Consider the following 15179-nt stretch of genomic DNA (forward strand, 5'->3'; position numbering starts at 1 on the left):
TCCTCACCAACACTTGTTATATCTTCTTTTTGATAATAGTTATTCTGACAGGTGTGAGTGGTATATCATTGTGATTTCAATTTGCATTTCCCTCATGGTTAATGATATTGAGCATCTTTTCATGTGCCTGTTATATGAATTATCTATATTTTTTTAGGAGAAAATGTCTGTTCAGGTCCTCACCCATTTTTAAATCTGATTGTTGTGTTAATATTGAGTTGAATGAATTCTTTATGTATTTTGGATTTCAACCCCTTATCCAATATATTATTTGCAAATATTTTCACCCATTCAGTAGGTTCTCTTTTAATTTTGTTGATGGTTCCTTTGCCGTGCATAAACTTTTTAGTTTGATGTAGTGTCTTTTTTTTTTTTTTGCTTTTGTTGCTCATGCCTGAAATGAAATAGACACTTAAAAAAACAATTAAAAATCAATAAAACTAAGAGCTGATTCTTTGAAAAAAACTTTTGATAATTTTTTAGCCGGACTCATCAAGAAAAAAAGAGAGAGGGCCCAAATAAAATCAGAAATGAAAGAGAAGTTACAAACAACACCACAAAAATACAAAGGATCATTAGAGACTTTGAACAATTATACACCAACAAATTGGGCAACCTAGAAGAAATGGATAAATTCCTAGAAATGTACAAACTTCCAAAACTGAATTATAAAAGAATAGAAAATCTGAATATACCAATTACTAGCAATGAAATGGAATCAGTAATCAAAAATCTCCCAAAGAACAAAAGTCCAAGACAGCTTCAAAGATGAATGCTACCAAATATTTAAAGAGTTAATACCTGTTCTTCTCAAATTATTCCAAAAATTGAAGATGAAGGTATGATCAATTATGTACGTGAGCAAGCTGTGATTACTGGACAAAAGCAGGAAGAGTAAAAGAAAGGGATATACTGCTAGCAAAGTAAGAAAAGGTAGGCCAAAAGCTAGGCCCCAAGGAAATGTTTTATAATAAGAAAAATCTTATACTTTATTTTCGAATGGAGAATAGTCTGAGGGAACAGAGGACTTTTCGCTAATAAGAGGATACTGTTTTCTAATTTGTTGTAGAATTGCCTCCATAAATTCAGCTGTCTAAAACAGTACATTATCTTCTTTCCCAAACTTCTGCATTCTCTCTGCTAATGGCATTGTTATCCTACCTGCCTCTCAGGCTCAAGATTTGTCAGTTTTTACTCCTCCTTTAGCCACACTTTTCCACATATGTGCCCAGTCGTCTTGTTTCCTCTTTCCGCAGTGTCATTTGCACCTTCCCTTTTTGTTATCACTGCCCTAGTTCAGAACCTCTTCTCTCCCATGAACCCCTTCAGTCACATGCATCTCGGTCTCTCGCCTTTCTGTTTCTTCCTTCTGTTATTTTATCCTATACACTGCTGACAGGATAATGTACTAAGCACAGTACTGATTACGAACAACTCTCCTGGTCGAATACCTTTAATAGCCACCACCCCCGCTCCCGCCCCACCGCACCCCCTAGTTTTCTATGGAATAAGTTTTAGAATTTTTAGAATGACATTTGAGGCCTAATCTTTTCTTTCAATCTAATTTCTCCTTCCTCCTCATGTATCCTGCTGCATTCTAATGAAACCCATAGTTCTTCCAAACAAACTCATCTTTTCCTACATCCATGCTGTTGCTGACACTTGTCTCTCTAACTGGATTATACATTTTCCCCTGTCATGGGTTCCACGTCAGCTTTAAATCTTAGTTTAAAAAAAGTACTTTTCTCATTTCTTTTTAGTTCTCCCCAGTCGAACTGAATTTTCCCCACAGTGCTTCTATAGTCATTTGTTCCTTTATAATAGTGCTAATGACATTACTCCTTTTATTTAAAGTATGTTTACCTGTCTCACCATGCATTCTCATTTATAATTACTTCGAAGCCATCTACTGTAGCATCTTACACATAGTAGGTACTCAGGAGAGGACAGCTTACTTAAAGCAGTAGAATGATGATTCGATAATTCTCTGTGGTTGTAAAAAGCCTGTTATGCCAAACCATCTGTTCAGAAAACTGCTTATAGACAAGGCAGAAGCCATTCGCTTCATTGCATGGGTTAGTTGACTTCTTTTCTGGGATACCTTCACTCTCAAGTTACCTTACTTTTAAACCCCAAAGTAACTCCCTGTGTTGGTGGGCAGTTACTTTAAGTTTAGTAGGATTCTTTTTTAAGAATTCAAGAGGGAAACATGATTAATATTTCTTTGAAAGTTACCTAACAATTCATTTCTCATCAAAAGCCGCTAGAAATGTGCTAAAAAGTCGCTAAATGCTCCTTTCAGAGCATGCAGATAGTCATGCTCTTTCTCTGAATGGTATTGAACTCAATTGTTGCAGTCAATAAAAGAATTTTTTCATGAGTCTTCAGCAGTGAGCCCCTTCGCATCTCATTGTACATTTTTGTTTGTTTCAAACCAGATGGTGTATTGAATAAAGGGTCTCTTTTGCTTGTCAGGTTATGGTGGAGAATTCAGATTTTACTCCCTCACAAGTGGGTTGTCTTTTCACATTCCTTGCCCGGCAGCTTGCAAAGCCTGATAATACCTTGTTTGTAAACAGAACCCTCTTTGATCAGGTGAGTATCTTTAACAATGAGAGCTAAATTGTCTTTATTCTATTACTGTTCATAGAAAAGTTCACTGGATTTCACGGTTTCTTAATAGGCTGTAGGATATGTGTCGTATCATGGAGAAGCCTGTTAAGGTTTTGATTTGGGTCTAATTTAGTTTTTTTTCAATGATGTCTCTGGGTAGTATGATTTTGCCTAATAATTTGGTATCATAGGAGTATGGTTTGTTGAGACTAGTTTATAGAGATTCTGTTCTCTCAATTATTCTGTTGCTCCAAGTTGCCTAGATTTCTTTGCTCAAGAATTTTCCAATTTAAGAATCACCAACCTCATTGGCAGTAAGACTACTGTGTTGATCATTTAGAGGAGGGATTACTTTTAGAAAATCTGAATTTACTTACAGATGTTTGACTGTGAATGTCATCTCCTAATCTCAGTTAAATAGCTCCTATGTATCCACAGGTGGCAATGAAAATACTTTTTTACCTGCAGATAAATGCTAATGACAAACATTCATTGAGCTCTTCATAGTGCCAGGCTGCATGCCAGAATTTTATGTTTATATATGAACTCAGTGCTCCCAATAGCTCTGAAATTGGTATAGTTGTTATCCCATTGAGGAAAATAAAGCCTGGAGAGGTGAAGAGTCATGTGTTATTAATGCGTTATTATTACAAATAAATGTTAATAAGGTTAGAATTCAAATTTAAGTGGCCCAACTCCAAAGTTCATGATTTGCTTGGTCCATAGTATCAAGGATCTTAAAGTTAAGGTATATAGATCACACTGCCTTCTAGTTATGTTTCTAAACATAAAGTAAAAATGTGTGTAAGATACATATTAAATTGTAGCATACCTGACTCTTCTGCGTCATGTACTATGGCCACTCAGTTGAGAAGATTCCATACACCTGTGGTATTTGTTATGGCCGAGTGTCAATGAATGGGTGATATAGAAAGGGTAGTTGTTTTCATTGTGACAGTGTTATGGTGCGCATGCTGGAATCCAATAAAAAATACTTTTTCTTTGACCAGGTCCTTGAATTCCTCTGTAGTCCTGACGATGATTCCCGACACTCTGAAAGACAGCAGGTATGAACTCTTAGAACTCCTTTTTGCTAGAGAGTAGGAAAGACCACAGAGTAAGCCAGAAAGAACTCTTCTGTGCTAGATTTCATGAGGCATAAGGGGAAAATGACTTGTGCCAAACCTTAATACTAACTAGGTAGTGGAAACCAGAAAATAGTGTGGATGGTTGTTACAAGTACATATGTAAGGAGCTTATATCAAACTAAATTCCTAGGCAGGCTGGACCTGTCTTGCATTTAGCCTGATACCAAAAAGAACAACACTTCATCCTTCTCCATATGTAGAAACAGTTGGCACCTGTTGTGTTCTGCTTTCCACCAGTGTCATTAATTTGAGAAAACCATTCTTAGCTGCTGTAGCCCTGAACCAGAAAGACCGCAGGATCCTGAGTAATGAGACACTCAACTTTTGAGGAGTGTCCTCTAGCCCCACTGCTTTAGGGCTAACCATTTCTGGAAACTAAAACCCACCTCTCCCTCCACTAACCACTGTGAGATAGTAACTGTTTGATTACCACTTGCCACTTCCTTGAGGGTCCTTTCTAAGAGTAGGATTCTTTAAAAGTTTACCCATGATATTGTGAGCACTAAGAAAGTCAACCCATTTAAAATCAATAGCCAGATTTTTGTTAGGTAAGCCAAAAAAATTAAGTACTTTGAGAGCTATATTGATTTTTTATGGTAGTAGTCCATGGCTGAGAGGTTGAGATTCAGATAAAAAACATTGGATAGTAACAGTGACTCCTTACTCTGCACAGCTGTGGCCCAGTGACTGCTGGAGACTACCTCAGGGAAGAGAACAGCTGCTAAAATTGTAGTTATCTCTTCAATTATATTGAATACAAATAGTAATGTGGACCTCTCAATTTTGCTCCTAATTCTCTGTTGATCCACTGATTTGCATGGTGTTGCTATATAAAATGATTAAAACTTTTTATATAAATATCTAAATTTAACAGAAATAAAAACCAAATCTAAATGTAAAAGCCAAACCTTGGAAAATAATTATTGGATAGTAATATTCTATTATTGGGAGACCCCTTTGAGATTATCTAGTTTCTTTTTCTACTCATTTTAGAAATAACAGAAAACTGACAAAATTGCTCAAAGTCGAAACTTAGAACCCATTTCCTTCCCTTCTAATTCAGCACTCTTTCCCTTGTACAAATCGTTATATATCGGAATTCGTTTATGTGATATTTTTTATTGTTTTCTGGTGGAATGTTGATAAAAGTTTAACTAATGGCTCTTCAGTTCTGATGTGAATGTTGGTTGATATTTTCTTTTATGTAAATGAGTAAGATGAAAGTGCAACAATGAAAGCATGTCAAAATGTCACTCATTCATCAGTGAAGCGACTTCTTTGCTGAATCAGATAACAGTTTTTTTATATTAAAAAATAATTCCTTCATTTTTTTGTGCTATTCACAATGTGATGACTACCACATGCACACTTTTAAGTTTGATTGCCTTATTAATACCATCTCCCTCACTTTCTTAACCAAGGATTAGCAAACTTTTTCTGGAAAGGGCCAAAGAGTAAATATTTTAGGCTTCGTGGGCCACATATTCGTGACTGTCACATATTCTTTGTTTGTTTTACAACCTTTTAAAAATGTGAAAAGCCGTGATTTACAGCATTTGCCAGTTTCCATGGTGTAAGTACTCCCACCATGGCTGATTTCAGCCTACCAACATGATGTCACGGAGCAAAGCGTTGGGAAGAGATGCACAGTACCACAACCTTATGTAATAGTTCCACCATACAGATACAGTTATAGAAACTAACCTCATGAGAATACACAGTAAAATGTAGTAAAATAATTGGCAAGTGGTGAGTTTTGAGTATTACCATCATTTTTAATTTAATTTATTTAACTGTAAGTTTATATAATTTAATTTATAACAATGGCTGTTTTTAACAGCCGACTTACAAAATTCCTGAAAATGTAACAGTCAGCTCTAGTGTGTTGGTAAGATTGGCTCCAGCAATGGCATTTCTATTATGTTACTCCCTACTGAGGCTTCCATCTGATGGGGTTGACTCCATAGTTGTTCTACATAACAGTATGTAGTCCTACTCAAAATGGATTAATTTAGGGTTCTGAAATGTAAAGTTTGAATAGGTTTTATTTCTTTTCTGCCTTTTTTTTTTTAAACTTGAAAGTAATCAATTTCCCACGTTAGAAAAATACTTTGGTGAATGGTTTCCTGGAGTTCTAAAAAGGGTCCTGTTTCTCTGGATCTTGAACTTAAATGCAAAAGAGAGCTTTTTTGTATTCTGATGACTACATAACAATTCTATTGTATTTTGAGGTTTATTTTAAAATACTGTTGAATCTGTCACAACATCCTAGTCACCTTTTTCATTTTAGGTACTTAGTGTGTTAAAATTATTAATATGAACCCCAATGATTTTCTTTGTTTTTTATTGTGATAAAATATATGTACCATAAAATTAGTCACTTTAACTATTTTAAATGTATAATTCAATGGCATTAAGTATGTTATCATTGTTGTACAACCATTACCAACATCCATCTCCAGAACTTTATCTTCCCAAACAAAATCTGTACCCATTAAACAATAACACGCCATTACTTCCTCCCCCAACCCCTGGCAACAACCATTCCACTTTATGTCTCAATGAATTTGACGACTTTAGGATCCTCTATAAGGGGAATCATACAGTATTTTGTGTGTGTGTGACTGGCTTATTTCAGTTTGTATAATACTTTTAAGGTTCATCCATGTCATAGCATATGTCAGAATTTCATTCCTTTTCGAAGCTGAATAATATTTCATTATATGTATATACCCTATTTTGTTTATCCATTCATCCATTGATGGACATTTGGGTTGTTTCCACTTTTCGGCTCTTGTGAATAATGCTATTGTGAAAACCCCCAATGTTTTATTAGAAAAAATAACATGTAAACATGGATACTACCTATGGACCATAAGACAAAGAACCGTGAGAACCATAGGACATAAAAGTACTAGACAAAAATTCACTTCTTGAAAGTATATATATGGACACTTTTAGTTTACTGGAGGATCAGTTAGATATTCTAATAAGGCTTTATTTGCAAACACTGTGGCATTCCTTCCATGTTTGAAAAATAGTCATTTATCTGTTTGTAAGATTTAAATACAATATGATCAACCCTATAATGGCAGTCTAACCCATCATACATGTGAAAGTCAAGCCAAAATCATCAGCAAGTATTTAAGACAAAAGGAAAAAGTTATGGTTTATGTGGCTGAATGGACTCTTAAAGATCTAGTAAATAAAAGTAGATTCCAAGGTGTTTTCACTCATTACTTTTAAATGTTCAGGTCCTTTTAGAATTGCTGCAGGCTGGAGGCATAGTTCAATTTGAAGAGAGTCGGCTCATTCGTATGGCAGAAAAAGCAGAATTGTAAGTCATTTTGAAGCCATGTATTAGTTAATACAACTATTAAATTACATTTCTCTAACTTGAAGCCCAGTATACTTATGCATTGCCATTTTTTTAATTAAGAAAAACTATGCAAATAACAACAAAAAACCTAAGTGTGAAAGTTTTTGCCTCTCACGTCTAGAAATTAGTTAAATTTGCAGAAATTAACAGTGAGTAAATTGAAAGTGTTTGTACGTTTGTTTTAGTATAAAAATGAATTAACAATCTTACGATTTATTATTTTAGTTACTTTTTTACTTGCAGTTCTCATTTTATTTAATAGATGTTTGACAGTTATTTATATATATATTATAAACAATGCAGAATTTAACAAAGCAAATAAGGTGCTATTTTTTAGCACTACTGTTTATCTAGTTTGTTGAATATTTCATTTGACATTTAATTCTGAACATAGAAACATCAAATAATTAATTGATATCTAATATATTAAGTATTTTTATTGACACATTGTTGCTTTAACATTTATTTTCTACCCAGCTTTGAAATATATTATAAACATAGTATTATTAAACCTGTATTTAGAGGAATAAAAGATATTCATCCCCTTAGATACTGTAACTTCATTTAGCATTAGAAATAACATTTACTCTATTTATTTTTCTTAATACTAACTTCTATGTCTGAGCAAACTTTTTGAAACAATAAGTTAATAACCACTTGCCTGTTTGATACACTGAAGTTTTTCCTTTTATGTTCTAGCTATCAAATTTGTGAATTTATGTATGAACGAGAACACCAATATGACAAAATTATCGATTGCTATTTACGTGACCCACTAAGAGAGGTGAGTTAGGAGCCCGCTTACCCTTTTTTCTTACTCATTCCCTCCCTCCATTGAGTAGATATAACTATTCAGTAAGTATAACTGTTCAGTAGAAATATTTGGACATGTGTTTGCTGATTCATTTATTCAGTAGGTTTTTATTGAGCACCTATTAGCAAAGTATACAGCAATAATTAAAACAGATATAGTTCCTGCAATTTTAGAACTTATGGTTTAGTGGTAGAGACCGACAGAAACCAAATATATAATTACAAATTGTGAAGAGAAGCTAGATTTTACATTAGAGGATAATGGGGGAACTGCCATATGCAGAGTAGCCAGAGAAGGAATCTCAGAGGAAGTGACATAAAGTGACTTTGGAATTTAGGAAGTCAGTCAAGCAGAGAGCAACAAAAAGGTGTTCAGGGTTAGAGAACTGTTTATGCAAAGGCCCCGAGGTAGGGGAGAATTTCGGCACATTTAGAGAACTGAATAGAGATCATATAAATGAAGATCAGTATAAGTAGAGCACAATAGACAAGGGCAAGAGTGATTTGAGATGAAATTGGGAATGTGAACAGGGACCACCAAAGACAAAAGTATGATATTCCCTCATTAGGTTAATGAAAATGAGACCAAAATTAACTGGAACAGATTTGCAGCTTTTAAGAATCTACCCTAAAATTTTAAACAATTACTTTTTCTCTTTAGTGTCAGTTTTCCACTAATCAGTTGTTTCCAAAAGATTTTCTATCTCTGAACGATAGATATTTATCAACACTGGTGCAGATAGTAAAGAGTGACCATAGATTGCTTGAGTGAATTAATGAATAAATTATATTGTCTTGTGCTCCTTAGGAAGAAGTCTTTAACTACATTCACAACATCTTATCTATCCCTGGACACAGTGCAGAGGAGAAGCAGTCTGTGTGGCAGAAAGCAATGGATCATATTGAGGTGCTGATTCAACAAAACTTTTTAAACTTCCTCACTTGTATAGACATCTCCTGAATTAAACTATGCTAACTAAGCAATGGCAAGTGTCATATTATTAAGGTGATTTACTTGCCGATTAACATCTTTTTCAGATAATTTATTCCACCTCATATTTATATTCATAAAGCCTATGTCATATACAATTTATTATATCATGAATTCTGAAAATAACCCACATTCAATCAGCTGGTTGACAAACTGAGATATTAGTGGTTTTTTACAGCCGTTTTAGAATGATTCTGAGAGTACTCCTGGTCTTTTTCACCAATACATAATGAGAGCCATCCCCTACCAATCGCCCAATGGAATTTTAGAAACATTTCTGCAACGAGTTTTTCTCTCATGTATTTCCCTTCCTTCTGTAACAGGATGATGATTCTGATTTTGTTTATGCATGCTGTTTTACAAGAATTCAAGAGCTGACATTGAAACAAAAAGTTCTTTTTAAAAAACATACTTCTAGATGTCTGAATGGAGAGACTAATAATGTGTGATGAACATGTGATTAGAATGCATCTCAGACTGTCCAATTATTTTCATATTGTATTTTTAAATTTTGTTTTATGAGTCACTGATTATTGAAAAAAGCAATGACAAAAGGTGCTGAAGTAATCCTAGTTTTGGATATAATATTTATATCCAAAAAGTTTATTTCTTCTTCCTTATAGTAAGGATCAGGTGATGGGGTAACTTCTGGTGATGGGTTTAGAGATGCAGTGAAAGATATGGTTATTCAACATGTTTTAAATTTTTTAGTACATATTAAAATGATAAGAAAGGATGAGCTCTGAAACTCAGAAAACATTTCATATGACTTGAACACTTTGTTCCTGATGGTTGTAAAGTTTAGAAAGATCAGAAAAGTGAACAACATCTTATGTAAGACATCTGGTGTGAAAGAGGTAAAGTCGGTCATCAAATGTGTGTTCTGAAGTAATTTCTACACTTTCATCTATAGGATTGAGAATACACACACACACACACACACACATATATGTTATTTAATGTTATGATATTTCTGCTAACGACAAGATGAGTATATCTTGATGCAAGAACCCAAGAAAACCTCCTATTTTGAGTTATATCTTCTCTTCTTTAATCATTTTGCATTCTTTTTCTTTTCATCATCCCCTTTAAGTCTCCATAGTTACATTATGGCTCATTCTTCATTTCACTTCATCTGCATTATGCAGTGGTTTGAGCACATGGGCTCCAGACATCCAAAAATGAAGCTGTGTCTCTCTGCATAATGTGAAACGTGATGAATTAATCAATGAGCAAACAAATTACTCAGCAGAAAACTCACACTGGAGAGAAGTTTTTTTGCTGCACAACAGTTATTTCTGCTGACTGTTTTCTTCACATCTGTACATTCTTTTCACCTTGAACTTTTTAATAACTCTTAAGACTGTGATTACAAATATATAGACTTTTGGTTGAAGGACTTCTGTGGCTTTAGTAATGTAAATAAAATCAACATTAAGTCGGAAGGGGTAAAAGTCCTCATAATAAAGTTTCCTGACAGTATACTCAGTGTATAGATTAGTGGTCCTAAATACTTTGGGGATTATAGACCTCTTTTGAGAATCTAATGGAGGATTTGGACCTGTGCCCTCATAATGTACATGTGCACAGATACATAACTTTGTTTACAATTTCAGGGATTCACAGACCTCCGAAAAGCCATTCTTAGATTGGATCTGTGGATTCCAGGTAAAAAAATCACCAGTTAAGATGGTTTTTCCAATCCGGACAAAACATGTTCCATTAGATTTTTAAAAATATTTATTATTGTGAAATATAAAAAATATCCAAAAAGTGCATGAAGCAAATATACAGATTAATAAAACATTAAAATCAAACATTCCAGGCCCAGACCAAAAAATAGTTATTTTTAATACCTCAGACTTCCCATGTATTCTTTCTTAATCACTGTCTTCTGCCTCCCATGATATACCTGTTATCCTGGCTTTTCTGATAATCTCTTGCCTTTCTACTACTGTTAACTGCATATACCTACATCCCTACAAATTTTATTTCTGTTTTGCTTGTTTCTGAACTTCATATAAATGAAGTTATAGTCTGTATTTTTTTTTCCTCAATATTTTGAGAAGTTTGTACATGTTGTTGTATGTAGCTGTGGTTCATTTTTATTGTTGTGTAATATTCCATTTTACGAGTATATCATAGTTTATCTATTCTATTATTAGTGAACATTTCAGTTGTTTCTAGTTTTTGACTATTAAAAATAGTCCATTCATAATCATTCTTCGATACACATCTGAGCACAGCCACATGCATTTCTCTAGGCCAGTGGTTCTCAATTTGATCTCCAGTCCAACATTATAATATCAGCTAAAACTTGGTAGACATGCAGTTTCAGTCTTCAATTTAGACCTTCTGAATTAGAAACTCTGGGGATAGGACCCAGCAATATGTTTTAATAAGCTCTCAAAGTGGTTTTGAGGCATGCTAACATTCAATAATCTCTGTTCAGAGTCTATGATTGCCAGTTAATGGGGATAAATATCAAACTTTACCAGGTGCTGGCATTAAATGAGATTTTCCATTGGCTCTATATCCTTGCTAGATTTAAAACTTTTGCCAATCTAGTGGACATGTAATGATATTTCATTATGTTTTAAATTTGCATATCCTAGTTACTAACAAGATTGATAGACTTTTCATATTTATTGGTCATTTAAATTTCCTTTCTGTGATGTGCCTATTTATGTCTTTTGCCCATTTTTCTATTATAATGTCTTTTGTACTTATTGATTTATAGAAGCTTTTTATGTGTTCCTGGATATTAGTCTTTTTTCAGTGATGCATGTTGTGAATATCTTCTTCTACTCCATGGCTTTTTTCTATGGTTCTTTTTAAGAAGTTTTTTTTTTAAAATAAGTCAAAATAATCATTTTTTTTTCTTCTACACTAAAGAAGTCTCATATTATTGTCAAAAAGCTTTCTTGATTTGTTTTGTTTTTTTCCAACTTTAAATCTTAGGTCCACCTGAAAGCAATTTTCTTATAATGAATGAGATGGGAGACCAATTAATTTTTAAAAATATTGGTGCTCAATTTTCCTAGCACAGTTATTTTAAAGGTTGTCTTTCCCCATTGCTCAGAAGTGCTACTTTGTCATAAGTATATCAAGGATCTATATGCTTGGTCTATGTTTTTGGGCCCTCTTCTGTTTCATTGGTCGATTTATTGTGTCTGCATCAGTACCACAGAAGTATTTTAAATATCATTGTTTTATATAAATCTTGTTATCTTTATGAGAGTATTGGCTATTCAGGACCCTTTGTACTTCCAAATAGATTTTAGAACCAGCTTGTCAAGTTCCACAAAAAAATTTTTTAACCTTATGATTTTGACAGGGATTACATTGAATCTGTCAATCATTTTGAATGTTATTGACATCTTTACAATACTGAGTCTTCCAATCTATAACCATGTGTTATAACTCTTTATTCAATATTTTTTATAAAGTTTTATAACTTTCTCTTAGAGATTTTCCATCCTTTGTTAGATTTGCTCACAACTTTATATTTTTAGCATAACAGTGCTATTTTTAATGCAATTTTATAATTTCCAACATAAGTACAGTATTTACTGTAAGGATTTTTATGGAAGTCTTCTATTTCTACTATGTCAATAGTTTTCTTAAGGAAGAATTTTATCACCTTTTCTACCTTATTCTATTGTTATGGTAAATTTTTTTGCTATTAAACCAGCCCTGAATTCTGTGGATAAATAAATACAACTTGATCCCGGTATATTATTCTTTTTAGATATTGTTTGATTTTGTTTTTATTTAGGATGTTTGTATCAATGTTCATGATTAATTTCTGTAGTTTTTCTTTCCAATATTGTCTTACTGGGTTTCAGTATCAGAATTTTGCTAGCCTTATCCAATGAGCTTAAGAGGTTTCCTTTTTTCTGTTCTCTTTAAGAGGTTAATTAATGTTGGAATTTTTCTTCCTTAAATGGTTGCCAGAAGTTACCAGTGAATCTATTTGGGTCTAGAGTTTTCCATATGGAAAGGTTTTTGACTATTCACTTTCTTTAGTGGTCAAAAATTAATGCAGATTTTCAATTTCTTAAGTCAGTTATTTAATTATATATTTTTAAAAATTTATCTTTTGTGTCTAAATTTTTAAGTTCTTGACATAAATTAATTCACAATAGTTTCTTATCTATTTAATGTCTGCGGATCAGTAGTAATGTCCTACTTTTCGCTGCAATATTGATTAGTTGTGCCTTCTCTGTTTTGAGATGTATTCTGTGAAAGTAGTATAAACCACAATTATTTGTGTCAACTCATTATTAATCTACAAATACTAACACAAATTATTAGATATACCATGAATTTTGCAGTCACACTAACTTACCTAATTTTTATTTGATAATACCATGTTGATCTATATTTGTTCTTTCCATTTTATTTGTGTAAGAAGAGAGTTTCAAGAAATAAAGGGTAGCCAGTAGTGTCTAGGAAAGTTTAAGGAGAGGACAAATTGGAAGTCTTATATTTGACAGAAATAGATCTTATTAACAGTGGTTAATTAATAGTGGTCAAGCTCTAAGTTTCAGTTAAGACTTATGACCTTAAGTTGATTTCTTAAGATATTTCCAGGCATCAGAAGTAAAGTTTTAGAATTCTTCACCAGAGAAATTGTAACTATACTCTTTTTTTCATTTCTTCAAGTTATTGCTTTAGGCTCAAGGGTGAAATTCACTGATGGGGATTTTGGGAAGCTTTTGTTCCTTCTGATCATCCTGCAGATATCGCGGCCTAAATCCAGAGTTTTAATGCTTTTATTTTTTCAGAATTCTTAATTACCTTTTATATCAAATCTGATTTTTTATGTGGCACATTTTAAATTTTGCTCATTTACAACGTGCCTTTAAATTGAGGCCCTACATCAAGGTCTTTCGAAATGCAGTGTAAAAGCTCATAAAAATATTGAGGTAGATGATCATGCTTCATCTATGGAAATTCAATTTAAATTAACATTAAAGATTTAACAAAAAGGTTTTATCTTTTTCTTTTACTCTAGGAACTTGTGTCCCTGAAGCCCTGTAAAGCTGCAGAACTGGTTGCTACTCACTTTTCTGAACAGATTGAAACAGTCATTAAAAAACTTAAGGTAAATAATATAAAAATACATTGGGAAGAAACACCTAGTAGAGAGACAATTATTGCATATCCACCTAAGAACTTTTGGTTGTAGTAATTTCCTCAATTAATAGTTGCCATTTACACATCGTGTGTGTGTGTGTGTGTTTGTATTTGGGAGCAGTTACGTAATGATCTGAGTCTAGAAATGAGGGAGTTCATCTTTGTGTATAATACACATTAACATCACAGAAACAATTTTGGACCATAACCAGTCCTTATTCTAGAAATCGTATTGAGCAGATTCTCTCCTCAGGCCCCTACTCCCCATTTTCTTTTGCTATAGGAACGATAGTTGTACTCTCTTTGAGGTTCATGTTATTTATTCCGACTTTTGTTATTCTCAAATTGGTTTAATGCTGACTATTTAGAATTTTTGTTGGAAAATCTTACCTAGAATATTACCTATATTAATGCTGAATATTGAGATGCTCCGTTCGAAGTACTATTTAATGGACCTAGTATTCCACTTGTCACTACAAGTGATAGAGGTAGGGAATAGGATAGTGAGAAGGACATGAAGAACAACCCAGAGTCCTCAAGTGGTGATAACAGTAATAGGTGATAGATATGCAAGATAGAAACCAGAGAAGTGAGTGGGAGGCAGCTGGCATGGGAGACAAAGATACAGAATTCATTCATTTAAGCACTTATTGTGGCCCCACTTTGTACCACAGTGTGGTATGCCCTGGGAGGCGCAAATAAGAATACAATCTTTTTTTTTCCCCCTCTGGAACAGACAAGCACTTATATAACTACAGTATGATGTTGTGAACACTACAGCAGACATATGTAAAAAGTCCTGCAGGAACAAGAGGAGAGGGTGATAGACAGTGTGAGAAAGTAAGACAGGAGTTCTCAGAGCCTGAACTGGGTCTTGAATGATTGGTATCCATTTTCTAGGCAGAGAACTGGGAAGGGCTTTCTAGATAAAGTGCTCTATGTATGTAAATACTTGAAGGCGTGAAGCAACATGCTTATTCAGAGAATGGTCAGACTTATGTGAAGCATGATGTGGTGGGGACAGTGGTAGAAGAAGCATTAGATTAAACTATAAAAGGTAGATTGGATGGGAGGAGTTAGAAGTATAGAGGCT

At 33.6% G+C, this 15179-nt stretch overlaps 1 protein-coding gene across 7 annotated transcripts in view; it reads left to right on the top strand.

The window, feature by feature from the left end:
* Window positions 1-15179, top strand: part of VPS8 (VPS8 subunit of CORVET complex) — a 235784-nt gene that overhangs the window by 124012 nt on the left and 96593 nt on the right. For all 7 annotated transcript variants that reach the window (XM_039850760.1, XM_039850764.1, XM_039850761.1 and 4 more), the window contains 6 exons: window positions 2476-2595; window positions 3624-3680; window positions 7016-7098; window positions 7840-7924; window positions 8762-8860; window positions 13965-14054. In XM_039850760.1, the coding sequence (XP_039706694.1) occupies window positions 2476-2595; window positions 3624-3680; window positions 7016-7098; window positions 7840-7924; window positions 8762-8860; window positions 13965-14054 (534 nt within the window). The remainder of the gene's footprint in view (window positions 1-2475; window positions 2596-3623; window positions 3681-7015; window positions 7099-7839; window positions 7925-8761; window positions 8861-13964; window positions 14055-15179) is intronic.

This window comes from Pteropus medius, unplaced genomic scaffold, assembly GCF_902729225.1.
Source record: "Pteropus medius unplaced genomic scaffold, Ma_sr-lr_union100, whole genome shotgun sequence".
In the NCBI taxonomy this organism is placed as follows: Eukaryota; Metazoa; Chordata; class Mammalia; order Chiroptera; family Pteropodidae; genus Pteropus; species Pteropus medius.